Source organism: Mchenga conophoros, linkage group LG22 (genome assembly GCF_057382185.1).
Source record: "Mchenga conophoros isolate Kocher_MC1m ecotype Shallow Benthic linkage group LG22, M_conophoros_male_GT1.1, whole genome shotgun sequence".
NCBI classification, from domain to species: domain Eukaryota; kingdom Metazoa; phylum Chordata; class Actinopteri; order Cichliformes; family Cichlidae; genus Mchenga; species Mchenga conophoros.
In genome coordinates, this window is record NC_140546.1 from 9,918,005 (window position 1) to 9,935,720 (window position 17,716).

General features: G+C 37.8%; 1 protein-coding gene across 1 annotated transcript in view; it reads right to left on the bottom strand.

Moving 5' to 3' along the window:
• The window catches only part of pkhd1l1.1 (PKHD1 like 1, tandem duplicate 1), a 44,202-nt gene extending 27,326 nt beyond the window's left edge, over positions 1-16,876 (bottom strand). The window contains exons 1-31 of the mRNA XM_085262294.1: positions 16,320-16,876; positions 15,948-16,082; positions 15,770-15,847; positions 15,347-15,491; positions 14,510-14,603; positions 14,357-14,414; positions 14,185-14,278; positions 13,933-13,986; positions 13,762-13,835; positions 13,618-13,660; positions 13,427-13,497; positions 13,231-13,341; positions 11,869-11,961; positions 9,743-10,008; positions 9,568-9,659; positions 9,304-9,463; positions 8,433-8,568; positions 8,170-8,313; positions 7,893-8,047; positions 7,573-7,683; positions 7,282-7,431; positions 7,074-7,198; positions 6,810-6,973; positions 6,427-6,596; positions 3,815-3,947; positions 3,072-3,226; positions 2,183-2,305; positions 1,839-1,944; positions 1,226-1,333; positions 952-1,113; positions 754-875 (exon numbers count right to left, since the gene is read on the bottom strand). Coding sequence (XP_085118420.1) covers positions 754-875; positions 952-1,113; positions 1,226-1,333; positions 1,839-1,944; positions 2,183-2,305; positions 3,072-3,226; positions 3,815-3,947; positions 6,427-6,596; positions 6,810-6,973; positions 7,074-7,198; positions 7,282-7,431; positions 7,573-7,683; positions 7,893-8,047; positions 8,170-8,313; positions 8,433-8,568; positions 9,304-9,463; positions 9,568-9,659; positions 9,743-10,008; positions 11,869-11,961; positions 13,231-13,341; positions 13,427-13,497; positions 13,618-13,660; positions 13,762-13,835; positions 13,933-13,986; positions 14,185-14,278; positions 14,357-14,414; positions 14,510-14,603; positions 15,347-15,491; positions 15,770-15,847; positions 15,948-16,002 — 3,552 coding nt within the window. The 5' untranslated portion in view covers positions 16,003-16,082; positions 16,320-16,876. The remainder of the gene's footprint in view (positions 1-753; positions 876-951; positions 1,114-1,225; positions 1,334-1,838; positions 1,945-2,182; positions 2,306-3,071; positions 3,227-3,814; positions 3,948-6,426; positions 6,597-6,809; positions 6,974-7,073; positions 7,199-7,281; positions 7,432-7,572; positions 7,684-7,892; positions 8,048-8,169; positions 8,314-8,432; positions 8,569-9,303; positions 9,464-9,567; positions 9,660-9,742; positions 10,009-11,868; positions 11,962-13,230; positions 13,342-13,426; positions 13,498-13,617; positions 13,661-13,761; positions 13,836-13,932; positions 13,987-14,184; positions 14,279-14,356; positions 14,415-14,509; positions 14,604-15,346; positions 15,492-15,769; positions 15,848-15,947; positions 16,083-16,319) is intronic.
• Positions 16,877-17,716: the final 840 nt, after the last annotated feature.

Consider the following 17,716-nt stretch of genomic DNA (forward strand, 5'->3'; position numbering starts at 1 on the left):
ATGAACTTATTTCTTTATAACAAATGTTACTCAAATATTCTGTTGTGTTAATGCATTTAACAGTTTTGTCAGTACGCTACATCACAAGAAAGGACTGCAGTAGTTAGTGACGTCTGACTGACTACAAAAATTAACACAATGATACATATGCTATATATATTATAGTAGCCACGCAAAGTGTCATTTGAAATAGTTTTAATAGGAAAATTAGTGAAAAGAACAAGTTAATAGCGACTCCAATGCATTTACTTGACCGTAAAGAAATTTTGTAAGTCACTTAATACGTCAGTGGCTAAAGCCCGAGTTTAAATTTCAATTCTCATTGCTGGATTAACTTCAACAAAAAAAATAAAAAAATCACTGATATATAAACATTTTTAAAACATCCTAAGAAAGCTTCAAGCTTTTTATATTTGTTTTTATTTTATTATGTCTTGTAATTACTATGCATGATCCAGCAAGTACTCACATTAAATTTAGATTCTTAGTGTACCTAAAAAAGTGTTACAGTCTTTTTTAAATAATGCAATGTAACTACAGATCTGGATGTTGGATTGGATAATTAAATATGAAATTATATGAAATTATTTGACTAATTTCTACCAACTCTGGATATTCCAGTTTGCATCTTCTTGTTTTCTGCTCATGTACTTTTTACTCCGTTCTCAGCACACTACACGACAGCTATTTTATTTGCATGCTATTGCAGGTAAACACTGTGTATAAAAATGAGTTTGCAGTGTGGGGACTTACTGCTGGTGTTCTGCATTTCAGTTCAGTGTCAGTTGAATCAATCAGTGTGCACTCTGCACTGCCAACAGTAACTGTAGCGTTCTGGCTGAAGCCAAAGCCTCTCACTGTCAGCAGAGTCCCTCCTGAGGAAAAAATAAAACAATAATTGTCTCGCAGAATTAGGTGTTTCATGGCTCACATAGAGGATCGTGGTTGTACCTGCAACGCTTCCAGAGAGCGGGACGAAAGAAGACACGATGAGCTGGTAGGTAAAGAGGAAGTTGCTGTCTGAAAAGCGTGAATCGCCCAGAGAGGGGAAGCTTACTAACACTGGGTAGGTGCCGGCACTGGTGCTGCCAAGTCTGCATACTTGAGTGGTAGCTGAAATATATTTCCCACGTTATAGTTAGTCTCCTGGAGACAAGTATCATCTGAGTTATCTTAACGAGAACCTAGAGTAAAATGTTCACTTCTCAAAAATAACTTTACTCACCTGTGGTTGCTTCAACGTGGCACCTGGCCTTTCCCACCATAATGGAAGCATTTTCACTGCTGAAGCCAGTCCCAGTGACAGTTAAGAGAGTCCCCAGACCATTAGAACCTGAAACATTATATTAAATTATATAAGCTGCCTTCACCATACAGTACGGCATAAAAACACACGGCATAATTTACAAAACTTCCAGGACTTGATCAAATAATATGAGACTGACAACAGGCTTTATACGAATACTGTCAAAAACTGGTGTTGATTGACAAGTTTTGGATAACAAACCCTTCACTAGTGGGTGTTTTGTTCAAAGCTGGAGCTCCTAAACTCCACAACTGTCTCCATTTTCAGATAAGTTCAACTGCATCACAAACAGCATTTAAATCCAGACTCACCAGCTTTTTAAGCTTCACATTAGTTCTGACTCACTGTGTCATTTCTGTGCATCTATTCTATAATTCATTTATTCTTTATTAATCATAACTATCATTTTTATTTTATTACTTTAAAACAAAATTAATTTTTTTTAAAGTTAAATGTGCAAAGAGATCAGAGTCAAAGGAACTAAAGTTACAAAGTACAGCAGGTAACAGTAACTTGGTGATGAACTGAACACCTTGCGAAGGGCTGATTCCTGTCACGACTGGAGTTTTCTTTTCGGACCATATAAAGCCGCAGTCACCAGAACACTTTGATGGGATGCCGTTGATTTGAACCTCCACCTGCAAGCGGTCATAACGAGACAGTTATTAAAGACTGCTGTCAAACATGCTGCCTGCAGTCACGGAATATAACAATACATCAGCTTTATGCAAACAGAAAAAACAAAACTTGCTCTACAGGATGCACGCTAACAAAAACACATTAACAGATTAGCTGTAGCTATAGCAGACGGTTGGACACACATAACTTGAAACTTAAAACCACCTGGCCTGGAGGCTTTTTGATTCGCAGACGTACCTGTGGTTTGTTTTCCCACACTCGGAAAAAGTCTCCTGTCAGGCTTCGAATCCACAGACCTCCCTTTCGTGTTTCCGTGGCCGAAATAATGACATTTTCCCCGACAACTGACGAGTAATCGAACTGTAGCGAGTGAAAATCACAATGTATGATGTATGTTTATACCTTTTATGTACATGTTGTTATGACGGATTCATGTCATTGAAGCTTTTGTTACTAATATGGATATTTCCAGGTATCTAATGTTGTATCACAATAGTAATTTTAAGCAACATTTATAGAAAAGTGCCAAAATCAAAAAGTCACGTCAGTGAATGCACCAGAAAATATAAAATGTAATAATGAAATATACTAAGTTTAAAATTTTAAAACTGTGACATAAATTAATATTTATTAACATTTTATCATTCATTAATTTTTACTTCTATTAGCGCCTCATTTAGCTAATATGGTGTTCATTTCTTTTTATTTAATTTTCTGTAGCATATTCCACAAATTGTATTTATTTATGCATTTTCTGCTTTAAAAAATGCAAATGAGCAGATTGTAATTCAGTGTTTTGGGGTCACAGAGCACATGACTGCTTTGAGTCAGGAGATCATTACAGAAATGAAGCTGTTAGCTAATCTAGCAGAAAAAAGTCACTATACACAAAGTCTACATTCATTTTTAATACTATGTTATTGATGGAGATCTTCATTTATTTCTATTTATTCTCGATTTTGGCAGTTTTGGTCTTTCATGCGGTTTTCTTTATTAGAGAAAAAGTAGCCTTTCCTATCAAACGTATACATTTGATGGGAAATGAAATTTACATTTTAATAGAGAAACGGTAAAAGAGCAAAGACATAAAGGAACACAAACACAACAGGAAGCGGTGCAGTCAGACCTGGATCAGAGGTTGGTCTCCTGGCTTTGTGAGCCACTTAACGCTCCACTGGGGACGTCTGCAGGTTCCAGACTTTTGGACGGTGACCTGGCCCATCCCTGCAATTCCCTCTAGGGCATACTTCAGGTCCTCCTCACTGATGTCCACAGATAAACCTAAAAACAAGGACTTGTTTTGTCATTTTTAATGATAGCCGTGTAAAGATATCCCAAAATGAATGATATTTGTACCACATCTATTAGGTTTCCCCTCATGAAGCTGCAGTACTTCACTATTTTATATATCACAGAAACACTCAAAGCAGAATTCAAAGTGGAAAAGTGGTAAAGTAATAACTGAAGCTATAGCAGATGTATTGATTCTAGAGTGCTATGTTTTTAATCTAACGTTAATCTAAGAATAAACACCATAAGTCATTAGTTTTTCATCTGTGAACCTCAGAGACGCGGACATAACGTTACAGAGCTAACACTACCTGAAGCTTCAGCTCCCTGTTTCTTTCTCTTAGAGCCTTCAGAAGCTTTGTAAACTTTTAAAAAGAGCTTTTGTGCATTTACTTTGGATTAATGTCAACCTGTCATCCTTCACAATGGCAACAATGGCATACGAGTAGCGTGGAAGTCAGTAATTAGTTATAGGTCACACAGAATTGAACCATTTGGATAATCCTATCTGTGGAACACCGCAGATGCAGGCAAGGCAGCTGTTACAATGCAAATTCTACTAATGTCTGTCAGCGCTACCTTCAGCTCGACCACCGTAAATCATCGCATCAAAAGTGCCGTTCAGAGGAGGGGAGGCTCGGTGAGGGCGGGCGATGGTCACTGTGGTAGCTCCTTCTTTAAACTCAGCCGCGTCCTCACTGTTGTTGGACATCTTCAAAAGACAGTGGAGAGAAAAAATATCAACACATTTCAATTTGTGTTGATATCACAGGATTACAACCTTAATCCTGGTTGTAAAGTGTGTGCCAGGTTTAAGGCCTTTTTTATCAACATAAAATGGATCATTAGTGAACTCACTTTAAGCTCATTGTGGGACAGTGGGACAGTGTTTAAAGGACTCTCTGGATGTTGTGCTCATTATATTGTATGTTTGGTTCAAATGCCAATATGATGTATGCTGTTTTTTAACTTTTCTGCATTTACTTTACTTATGTTAATGAGCAGCGTAAACTAGCTTTATTCTGTAAATACATCCTGTCACAAGAATTTCACTCACTGTTTTCAAAGGAAATAAGATAGTAAGTAGCATCCAGATGCTGCTAATCAAATCCATTGATTAACTGATCATCAACAAGTGTGACCTCCTCTGTATATTTATGACGAAAGAATTTCCCTCAGGATAAATAAAGTTCTTCTTATCTTATCTTATCTCATCTTAAAGGTTTTGTCAGTCTGTGGCATTCAGGTACGTGTTAACACAATTCCAAAATCTTCCCAAATTCAAATTGGATTCGGGAGACAGACACTATCTCTACTTTCAAGATTAGGCTTAAAACTTTCCTTTTTGCTAAAGCATATAGTTAGGACTGGACCAGGTAACCCTGAATCCTCCCTTAGTTATGCTGCAATAGATGTAGGCTGCGGGGATTCCCATGATGCATTGAGTTTTTCCATTCCAGTCACCTTTCTCACTCACTATGTGTTAACAGACCTCTCTGCATTGAATCATATCTGTTATTAACCTCTGTCTCTCTTCCACAGCATGTCTTTATCCTGTTTTCCTTCTCTCACCCCAACCGGTCGCAGCAGATGGCCCCGCCCCTCTTTTCTCTGTATCTATGAAGCGCCTTGAGGCGAGTTTTGTTGTGATTTGGCGCTATATAAATAAAATTGAATTGAATTGAAATTCAAACCACAGTTCGACTGTGCAGTGCTTAGAAAAGTATTAAAAAAAGTAAAACCAAGAAGTACACCTCAGTTGGCATGGTAAATATTAAATGTCATGGCAGTACTATTAAAAAAAGACTGAACAAGTATGGCTTCTTTGGATGGGTACAAACACCCCATACCAATTCTCAAGCACACTGGTGGAGGGGTGATGATTTGGGATCATGTTTTGCAGCCACAGGACTGGGCGCCATGCAGTCTTTGAGGTAATCATGAACTATTCTGTATAACAGTCAAATGTGAACCCTTCATCTTATTGATACTAAATGTGGTTCTACAAGCTGGATTTTAAATGGGAAAAGAACACCTGTTAAAACAACATGAAGCAGAAAACCCACATAAACTGCGCAAAGATTAATGTCAGCTTTAACTGAAATAGCTGACATTATGCTTTGGTGCTGCTTCTGCTTTAATTTGTTAGCCAAATAATGACTGTAGAGCAGGTGGAGGCATGACACGCATACAGGATCATTAAGGTGCCTCTCTGTACTGTAACTTATATCGCACGCGTGGCTGCAGGTCACTGTACATTTCTACTGCTTTCATTCACATTGCTGAGGCAACACTGATCTCTTAAGCAGGACATCTGGTTTCAAAATACTGTTACTGAGGCAATTTTGAAACTTTATATCTACTCACTCTTCCTTTATCATCTTTTGGTTTGTTTTATTGAGACAATCCGTAGACACCGTAACACAATAGCACAGGAATGCAGGCTTAACTTTTAGCCTCTGTCCTTTCTTTGTGTGGATTTGTTTTCCAAGAAACACAAGCCAACAAGCCTAAACTCATACGGTTACTCCAATAAGATCCCACAGTACTGGCGTGACTGGGAAAGCCCCTTCTTCTCCCGTTTAATTTTAGCAACACAATATATATATATATATATATTTTTTTTTTTTAACAAAAAGTTAGGATTTCAACGGCCAAAAATTGTTCTCATTATTTGCAGACCAAGAAAACAAATTCAGATTCTGCACTTGGATATGTACAGCATTGTAGGACAGGGACAAGACATGATGTATATAACCTGTGCTTTTTGGTTTTCTGTTTGTAGCATAGTTTCTATTAAGCAATCACATCTTAACAGGCATTGTTTGGATGCAGGTAAAAAGTCTAAGCGCAGAGTCAAAAAGACATTTGCCAAAGTGCATCAGATAACTAATACTTGGTGAAAATGTAGTTTAGATTTATCTCCTTTTTTGAACAATAACAAGAAGTCAGAAATCAAAATCTTTGCCTTGATAGCCACAATAAAAGGCCTGAAAATTTCCCAGTTGCATTAAGAATATAGGTTAGCTTGCTAAACCTAAGCTTCTAGTCTTCTAGTCTAGTCTGCTGACTTTTAACAACGAAGCCAACCTGAACTGAACCGACGTTACATTTGTGATTTCCAGAAATCTAATGACTTCTTATTCAATATTTCTATTTTACACATCTAAATTAACACATCTAAATCCTACCTGCAGGAAGCCAACGCCTAGCAGTGGAAAATCAAATGCACAGTCTAGAGGTGTGGCTTTGATCTCATAGCTGATCCGTGAAGCAGATGATGCATGTTTGCTGACGGAGATCAACTCGAAGGACCGACCAGAATCCTCAAAAGGAGCGGGCCTCCTCTTGTTAGGAACAGCTGTGCAATAAAAAATGAGGAAAATTAAGTTTATCAATATTTAATTAGGGAGAAAACAAGTGTTTAAGACTCCCTGTACAGGCATCAAAGTTATACATTTAAAGGTATTCTGCAAAACGGTAGGATAGAAATATGTAACAACATAAAGCAGAATATTAAGATATTTGAATACTGTCTGTACAATTAAACAATAAGTACTATCCAACTCTGTACCATTTTCATCAATTGCAGTGGCCATCTTTCCAATATGAACGACATCTATGTAGAAATCTTCACCAGAAGTATCCTTGTACAGGTAGAACTCCAGCAGACTGTATCTGCTCCCAATGTATTGTGTCTGCAGAGATCTTTGCAGATTCATGCATTTGTAACTCCATCTGTGAAGAAAATATCTTATTTACACGCTGCACCGATATGTAATTAGTATCTTTGCACATTTTGGATAAATCAAAAGCACTTTTAGGACTTAGCACTGACTTGGAGCCCTTGTTGAAGATAGTGTTGATCTTTGTTGTGAGTGTTAGCGTTTTGCCTTTGCTGTCCTGGTAAGTGAACCTCATTCCAACTTCATCTTTCAACATTCCCTTGTATGCAAAGCAAAGCTGGAAGAAAATTAAATGAATATTTGTGAAAAAGGTAGCTGCACAATGCCATTAACAATAAATACATAAATGATTGATTTTACCATTGGGTGCTTGTCCAATGAAACCGGTCCATATGTATCTCCAGACTCTGTTGTGTAGCTGTCCTTGAAAAGGATCTCGGCATTCTTCAGCGACCACCGGCCACAGAATCCAGAGTGATCTACAGGCGTCCCTTCGTTTGCAATATTGAACTGATGAATGGAAAAAAGCAGAAAACTGAGAATCCACAATCAAATTCTCTAAAAATTTAAGAAATCATTTCTCACAGTTTTCTGTTTCAGACTTACAGACATTTCTTTTCTGTTTTAGTATTTTTATTTGTCCCCACAAACCTGCGAATTGTCATTTTCAAAGTCTTTGAAGTATTTCACATCAGTGCCTTCAAAACTCAAGATCTCCCCCGGACACTCTGCTTTCATCAGGTCTTCCAGAGCCGACTGAACCTGTTCACACAAGCTGGGCATTAGTTACCTCAAGATATCACACCTTTAACAAAACTGTAAAAATTCAGTTTTTGCAGGATCTTTGATAGTTATTTTCAGCAACAATCTTCATCCTAATCAGTCTGTGAATAATATGACAAGAAAAAAAAAAAAAAGCTAAACTTGAGACGGTCACTGGACTCTTTTTTTTTTTTTTTTACAATACAGACCTCAGATTTGGATGCATTGAAGGGGATGGGCTTTGTAGGGATTCCTCCCCAGAGCAGAGTGAAGGTTTTCATGTTGCCCCTCCCCTTGGTAACCTCAGCAACAGTGATGTTGGTGTCCGAACCAAAAACCTCAAAGTGAAGAGGTTCAAAGTCACCTACAAGCCAAGAGAGAAAAACGCACAAATTTAACACCCAACAGAAAGTCAGTTGCAAAGCTCAACACAAGCTTACTCTTTTTAATTATTTTATGCATCCGCCTCACTTTGGTTCTTCATACCTCTGTCAGAATTGAAAGTGACTATAAAGTGAGACCCTTCGCTGCTTTGTTGTTTGGTGACCATGACTGTGTCGGGTTTGATGGACCACAGGCCGTTCAAGGCTGTTTCTACCTCAGCTGCTGAAGCGCTGACTGCGATCGGTGCTAAACGAGGCAAAGATGAAGAAACAACGTGTATTTTGGGGTTCCATCAAATTGGACCAAGATATGCAAGTTTTTTTGTGGCTACCAAATCCAAGTTTACTCAGTGTTTTTCACATTACCAGTCATGGCACGTCCATAGCCGAGGCTGAAGAAGGCGCTACTACAGACTGCGTCAGAACAGCTGCTGCTCACAGTCACGTTCTGGACTTCCTTGACTCCAGCCACATTGGCGGGCCACATGTCAAAGGTAACCACCTGGTTAACAGTGAAAATGTGCAGAAATGAGGCACAAAGCTATGAAAAACATCATTCCATCCATTTTCTTCAGCTTATCCAATTCAAGATCAGAGGTGTTCCCATGCACTTTGCAACTTTTGCAAAACAGGAGCAAACCTAGCCTAGCTCTGTCCAACAGAGGGGGATATAGTAACACTATTTAATGCTCAAACCTGTAGCATGTTACTGTATCTCATCTTTCTATTTTTTTTATTTCTAAGCTAACTAACCAAACATGCTCCTGTTTATTTACCCAAACGTCCGACTACATCTTTTGGAGGACTTGCAGATATTTTTGGATGAGTTGTACATTCACAGCATTTCTGCCATTAGAGGTCTTCCAGGCAAATAAAATACCAAAACATATAGTTTGAAGACATTTTGAAGCATTCTGAGTGGTCTTCATCACACCCATGAAAATATATTGGACTCAGCAGAACTTTATTATATTTAGCTGTGTGAATATATTGGTCATTTGATTTATTTCTAATAAAATAGCTGGAAGTAGCTTAGACTAGGCTTCCATTAGACAACTATTGATATAGCTAGAACAACAAATAATGAGCAACCTTCACTGTCACCTGTAACTTTAAAGCATTACAAACAGTGTTGCAACGTCATACCTACAGTACATTACTATATACACTAGTCTGATATCAGGCTTAGGTAAGGGCGTATGACACCTCTGAAAGGTGTAGCTACCACGTGCTGTACCTGCTCCTCATCAAACACGTCGTAATCAGCACCAATGTCCTGGACTTCATTGACAGCATCATCCGTCTGGTCTTCTGTGTAGGAACTCTCCCCTTGGAACAATCCCAAGTTTATGGTAGCTGCACCGCCATATTCCTGTTGAAGAATTTCCATGTAATACCTAAAACAAAACATTTATAGTTATTTTAGGTATGCCTATAAAATCTTTGGCATACTTTGGATGAATGATTTGGGGTAAATAAAGCTGCAGGCTGCCAGGCTTACGGTTTGTCTTTCTCCAAGGCCAGTACTTGTGACTTTTGTGACGCCAGTTGTGTGTAGTCAATGACATAATATGGCTGATATGCAACTTTAACCTGAAGTAAAGGATTTAGGAAATTATTATCACTTAAGAACAGTAAACTGTACTGTGATTTGAAAAAAATAAATCTTGTCACACCTTATTTTCAGGGCGGCTCGAGTTGCTGAGATAGAGATCACATCGATCATCACAGTTCAAGTATATCGTGTAGTTGCCGGTGGCAGGAGGGACAAAGAAGCCTGTAAATCGTGTGGTGAAGTAATCCATTTCTCTGGGGAAGACGTAGGGCATGGAGTCGATCCACTGAGACCAGTAGCCAGTTGTGTTCTTGTTGTAGCTCCAAATATTGCTGAGAGAAGAGGGCCGCGAGTTGTTCCACACCTCCATTTTCAAGCCTCTTCCGCCTTCACATAAAAAGTAAAAATGAGGTATGCAAAAACAGTTAGTCGCTTAATCAAGGAAAGAAAATGAAATGCCAAAGAGATGGCATATTAGCATAATAATCTATGATAAAAGCAATCAATAGACTAATATCAGCAACAATGTTAATGTATTTCAGGGCCACACTGCTTTTGTCCCTGAGCTAAATACTAAAATCAGTCAAGATGAACAACAGTAAGATAAAAGGCTTACAAGTGTGAGAAAAGCTACAAACGAAGTAAATAATGAAAAACATGAACTCATTTCAAATACTGAAAAGTCAACAGAGTGTTACAAAATAAAATCCCAGTGGCGACAGATGAAAACCAGACTGGCCTGAATCAGACAAACACGGAAAACGCAAAGCAAATAAAAACAGAAAAGGCAAGCATGCAGCGAGCCGGTACGGCTGCCTTTTGACCCGTTTTAACACAAAGGACAGGTGAGTTATTTTTTATCATCAGATCTCACCAATCTCTGGTGAAAGGATTTTTTTTTTTTGGACAACAGTATCTCCTCATAGCCCAGATCTGATTAATCTGTCAAGAGCATTTTTTTGAAATACATATTTGGTAAATGCAGAAGCTGGTAATCCATTTAAATAAGTTTTGTGCATCTTGAAGCAAATTTTACAGCAAAGGAACAATAAATAACAAGTCGTTAAAGATTAAGATGGTATATGGGTCATAACAGATCACCCGAATTCCTAACCGACCCCCTCAGACTCAACATGGACTTTGTACAAATAACTTTAATACAGTATTTAACCTTCATTCTATGAATATTTAAGTGAAGTACACAGCTGTGGATCAGGATCTGGTCTTCACTGATAGAACTTGGAGACCTTTCATATGCTACAATGTGTTTGTGTCAGCCACCTCTTCGATACGGTGATGTCACCACCAGAGCTTTCAGTTTTGGGACTTTCAAGTTGTATTTATTATTAAATATTTTTATGTTTGGTTATTAGTTGTCTTACTGTGTAGATTTTCATCTTGATGTTATTCCTTGGCCTCAGTTTTGAGTGTTTACTTCCAGCTTCTGTTATTTTAATTTATTCCCTCAGTGTTTCATCCTCCTGTGTCTCTTCTGCTACAGAAAGTTATTTTATGTTTCTGTATTTCCCCATTTAGTTATGGCTTTCACTATTTGTTTACTAGTTACTTGTCATTTATGTCTTATATTTGGTTTCCTCTTCTTTAATCACCTGAATTACTTGGATATGTGTGTTTTCACAGCTCTGTCTTCTTTCCCGAATTAGCCCTTTGTGCAAACATAGCATGGATTTGTTATTCTTCTCTCACTTTTTGTAGTTTCTATTGCTTCCTATCCACCAGTAAAGGGTGTGCTTTATATTTAAGCCTGCCTGTACAGTCAGTTTTTAGGTCTGTTTGTGTATGCTGAAATATGACAAAAATAAAACATCCAGGGAACCAATGTGTATTTAAAGAAAAGTTAAAGGTGATTATGTTCCTGATAGAAACAGTGGTAGAAATTGAAAAACATTAAAAGGCATGTGTGTGTTTTTTTCCATTCACGTCATCGTGACTGAGAACTTTTCTGTGATGCACGATTAAAGTGATTGTTTGTGCTGGAATGATTATCTCATTCCAGCACACAGCACATCAAAGTCATAGTCTTGATAAAAGGTGACAAGAACAAGATGAAATCTCTAAGACAGCAGATTTGTTGACAAATAGATACTTTAAATTCTTCCACTCTTCAAGTTGTCCACAGATTCCCATGTGTTACTTAGATAATTACACGGTATGACAGCGGCAGGATGGATCAAAACAAGTGCCGGTTAAAAGACAAACACATCAGAGGAGACGGCACGTTCTCACCCGGGTAGACTGCTGCGTTCTTGTTCATCTGGCGTTCTGCAGTCTTGCATGTGATTCTGTCATCGTCCACACTCTGGACTTCACAAGGCAGGCCTGTGGAAAAATATCAAACGTCAGCGGCTAAAGGTACATTTTAGCTCACATCAACTTTACACACACATGCAGAAAAAAACAGCAGAGCTGAATAAAGCATGTTTTCATGTGGGGGGTTTATTTACCTAACATGTAGAATTTTGAAACATTTTACAACCACTCGACGGTGGTAGAAAGCACAATTAATACAAAGTATTGTATGTAAGTACATCAATGAGTATCAAGGTACTTCAATGACATTTAAGTCCATGTAACCGCCACCTATAATCCAGCTTTAACTTTAAAAGTCTACCTTTAAAACAAAAACACAATAATATAATCTATTATAAAATTCACGTGTGTTGTAGGTTTTCTTTACTTATTTTTCAGCTGGTTTAATATATTTTTTATTTCTTCCCGTTAGTCATTTTGTAACTTATTTAAAAATAAATATAAATCAAATTTATTACGATGTATGAATATATTTTTCTGCAAATATGTTTTTTTTCCATCACCACTTAGATTTTATTTCTTTGTTTCTTTCTACCATCATACATTTGTACAATTTTCTAACTGGTAATGTTTTGTAGCTGACAATTCAATGGCTATTTCTGCATTTAACATCTTTAAAATCATCTATAACTTCAAATATGCAAATATATAAATACTTAGAGAATAAATTACTGTTTGGTTTCATATTTTCTAACTGTAAAGCTCATAAAAAAAATAATTCGTCTCCACATTACACTCTCCAGTCTGTTACTGATCATTTGTGTGTCACATCACAGCTGACATACATTTCCAATGCATTGCAAACACCTGAATTTAGTGATCTGTATCGTTATCTTTGTGGAGAGGAATGCCTTTAAATGGTGATTCCATATCTGTTGTCTACATATTGGGTCTTACAGTTCAGTTACAGTCTCACATCTATTATTATTGCATATGTACCATAACTGAAAGTCAGCAGCATACTACATGACTCACAAAGCCCTTGGAAAAGCAGCATTTTTGTCATGGTGTGCTGTGCTTCTGTGCTTTGGAAAGTTATTTCCTCTGCTGTCTGACAAGTCAGTGGTTTTGTTTTCAACGCATGCTGACATGCTGCTGTGTTGACAAGGATAATCACCTTTGCGTGCCTTGTAGTTTGAACAACACATAGAAATTTGTTTAGTGGAAACGCGTGTATCATTCATCCATTCATACTGAACACTTTGTGCTGAAAACAAGTTGACACGGCTGTTGCTGGTTAGTGTTTTTATGCGTTTCTGTTCCGATGGTGACGATTACCTCCAACGAGAACGCGTGCTGGTTGATCAGTTTCGTCAAAAAAACGACCCTGAACGGTCAACAGAGTTCCACCCATGATGCTACCCTCTGAAGGAAAGACCCCTGTCACCTCTAAGAAAAAGACAAAAACAAGGAATAAATACTAAATGTAAGAACTGAATCATCGTGAACAACAAATATCTGCTCTCCTAAGTACCTGCAAAGGTCTGAAACATGGACAGCTTGCCCAAAGCTGAAACCCTGTAGAGCTTCTTCACTGCCTGACTCCTACAGATTATAAAGAAAAAAGAATGGCTTCTTCTCAGCACAATTTTCAGTTTATCATCTGCAACAGCTAAAAATGTTCAGAAGCCACAAATTTTACATTAAACAATTGAAGTGTTTTACCTCCCAAAGTCTGCATCAAGAATGTAACTCAGGTTTTGATGACCTGTTGGATACACAATATATTACTAAAGGGTTGTTTGGAAAACTTGAAAGTGACATATATTAAGAAGAGCTGTAATTTCAGTGTGAAGAAAGCCAGCCTACCAACAAACGTCCCCGTCATTTTGCAGCTCATGTATCCCATTTGTGAAGATTGAGAAACCAGTTGGAGGTTATACCTTAAGATATATTGTGCAAAAAATGAAATAACTTTTCTTTTCTTTTATAGTGCTCTGAATATATTCAATGTAGAAAGCACGCAGGTGAACAACTTACCGTTCATCTGAGTTGGGTTTAAGCAGATCACAAGGCATTCCTCCCATGTAGGATCTGCAATAAAAAGAAGATTACAGAGGTGTACAAATAAAGTTTAAGAAAACTGATGGATGAGGCTGGATCTGTTACAGAATATTAACAGATTATCTTCAAATCGTGACCTTTTTTCATTTTATAAAATTGCTTTTTGCTGCTTTGGTAAGATTAATTGGTTTACAGAAATACAATTTCAGTTATTTTAACATTTTCTACCTCAGAAATCTGGCGTTGATTCCATTTGAGCTCAAGTCTGTGTTGCTTCCATATACATCGGTAAAGATACGTCCATACACGGTCACCAATGTGCCTGCCATGTCATTAGAGTGGGTTTAACAAAAGTTCAAAGTGAACTCAGTAAAATAACTGAATGCAGCACACACGTTACCTGGAGGACCACTGACTGGACTCAGAGATCCAATAGTAGGCGTGCGATACCAAACAGTCTGAAAAGAGTTAAAGTAAAGGTGATAAAAAAACCAATGACCACAACAAATCCAAAACACAGATAAATGAAAGTATGTGTTGCACACAGACTTACTGTAAAGATGCAGAGCGAACTATAACGGCACATGCTGTTGTCTGGAACACCATCCACGCTGACATGGATTTCATAATAATCATATGGCATGGGTCTGTGAGAGACAAAGAAATGATTTTAGATGGCAATGACATGCAGGAAGTAGCTTTAAAAAAGAGCCATCATTATAATATTCAGTATATTGAACATCAACAGCCAGACTCCTAACTAAACAAATACTCAGTGTTAAGACTCATATTACAGAGTACTTCTGCAGGGGGTTTGTACAAGTTGTGTTGTGTTATTTTTAAATGTAATATAAAAAATGAAAAACTGGAATAAAATTCCACTTTCTAGCTTTATGCAATAATATGCAAATATAGATTCTATACAATTACACATACATACATTATGCATACAGTACAAAGTTTTGGTAAAAATGAGCCAATATGCAAGGACTAATCAATTAACCAGTATTAAACAACAGCTATTATAGCTAAGTTATCTAGAAAGTTAATTAATCTTTTATTCACAAGGACGACTAGGGGCGCTCAGAGGGGAACTTATTTTAGGCAAAGTGTTTTATTTCCTGTCTCCCTTCCCTCACCCCCAACCACTTGCAGCAGATGACTGCGCCTCCCCTGAGCCTGGCTTTGCCGTAGGTTTCTTCCTGTTAAAATGGAGTTTTTTATCCTGCTGTTGCCAAGTATTTGTTCATAGCTTTTCGTCCGATTGTTGGGTTTTTTTCTGTATTATTGTAGGGTCTTTAAGTGACAATATAAAGTGCCTGTGAAATAATTAAGTAACTTGTGAAATAAGTAAATACAGACGTGCTGCTAAAGTATGCCTGGACTGTACCTGGTGTAGCACATAATCTGGTTGCGGTGTGTGGAGTCTCTCTCCACATCACAGGGGACTGACAGGGTGTTTGACACCAGGGTCACACGGTTTCCAAACATGTCGTCTACTGGATTCAGCTGGAACTGCCGCTCCTGTGCAAAACCTGGAAGGGAAAAAAGGGGGCAACAAAATCTCAGAAGGTAATTGTTTTTGAGGCTTAGAGTCACATCTTTCAGCATCATCCCACCAGGCCAGCAGGCACAAGGACTCTCAGGACAGTTACAACTGCATTAACAAATCTTCTTCAGCTGCATCTTTTAGCTACAGAATAGCTTAAAATTGACTTATATCTAAGAATCCATCATAACTTGTTTTACAAAGTAAAATAATGCCCACACTACTTTTTTAATTTACTTCTAAACCTCATTACGGATCTCCTACCATCTCCTTGAATGGTGAGTCGTGTGGCTCCATTGACGCTTCCTATGCGTGGGGACACGGAGGTTATGCGCTGAGCATCTGCAAAATTGAATTAAAACCGCATGAGAAATCTTTTTTCCTCGAGTGTGAACAGCGAGCTAAAACAACTGAGTTTAGAATAGAAGTTGACTTAACTTACCGCAGCAACACCAAAGAGCGAAGAGGAGAGCTGCGGCCTTCCACTTGACCTCCATCCTGAAGAGCTCCCAGGTTACTTTGCTGCCTCACCTGCGCCCCTCTCTCGACCGATTGTGAATCACGTGACACAAAAGTACTATTTATAACAAAAATATCATTGAAATTTATTGACAGCCATAGAATAAATATATGTGGTAAAATGTACAATTATTAAAACAAATATTATTTTAAAAAATTGTATTTTCCAGTGTGACATTTAAGTGAACAAAACTCACCTGCTGTGAGAAAATTTTGTTTACCTGTTGATTGGGAAACTGTCAGTTCAGGGACGCGCACTACCTTTTTATAACGTGCTCAGGGTCCCGCCCCTCACCTGAAACTGGGAGGAGACTGGAAGAAGTTTTTGCTGCATTTATCAGATTTTCAAGATGTCTGCATTTAAAAACAAAAGCGAAAGTGAGTCAAAAACCGTGATAAATAATGGCTCCATGAACACGGGACGTAATTAGCGATGAACATGTGGAGGAAGAAGTGGAGCTATAAAAAGCTAAAGTATGCAAAGTTATACACGTTTTGCATTTGTTCAGTCCTTCAGTAAATATGGTCTTTGTGTAGCCTTTGACTTTTTCACACCGTTTCATGACCGTTGGATTAAATTTGCATTAAAGTGCAATCATTCTCCACTTGCACAATGTGCTCTTGAAGTGGTCTTCATGTTATTCTGTTATTGTCATGTTATTCCACGTTTCATCTATAAAACATATCGTACAGTAGTGCTTCGCATTTCAGTCTTTGAGTGTTTGCAAAACTGTCTGTGATCATAACAATGATAAATAAAACTCCTTATGATGCTTGCAACCTTATATTAATTGTAGATTTCCTATTCAACTAATTTGTGCCTTGAACCATAAAAAGAAAACAGATCTAAAACTGGCAAACAGTAAATAATAATAATAATAATGATAATAATAATAATAATAATAATAATAATAATAATAATAATAATAATAATAATAATAATGTCAAACATAGTTCACTGACAGATTACAGACCAGTCTCTTGGTGGCCCGTTTTCCTTTAGACTATGTCTATTTAAAAAATCCAAACAATGCATAGAAAGATTGCTTAAATTCACCAAAGTGGGTGTAATATTCATAAACATGAAATAATTCGAAGGGTGTCCTCATGACTTTACAGATGGAATCACGAATGCCAAACCGCTGTTTACCTTCAGAAGCCTGACATCATAGAAATATTTCAGCATGATAATCATCCAAAGCACATTGTCAAAAATCACACGAGTGTTTCAAGAACAAAAAGAAAAAAGTTGTTTTAACTATTTCACCTGACTTGAATCCAACAAAACACCTTCAAGGTATTTAAAAGAAATGTAAAGTAACAAACCCCTTCCAGGAAAGAGATTGTTATCAAAATGTCTTTGAGCAATGACATGACGTTGTTCTTCAACACAGGTACTCTCCATGTACTTATAATAAGCAAACCCCCACCTCACCCACTCTGATCACCTTTCTGTTACGCTTGAGCCTGCTTACAAACCATTCTGGAAGTGCAGCAGACCAGTGAGAAAACAGACCAGGATCTGGCAGCCTCAGCACAGCCTCGGCACTAAAGACTGCTTTAGGAACACCGAATGGGGGGTGTTCAAGACAGCAGCCTCGCAGGGAGACCAGATAAACATAGAGCACGCAGAGGCAGTAAACAGCTACATTGCTAAGAGGATGTCACTGTAGTTAAGGCCTTCACTGCACG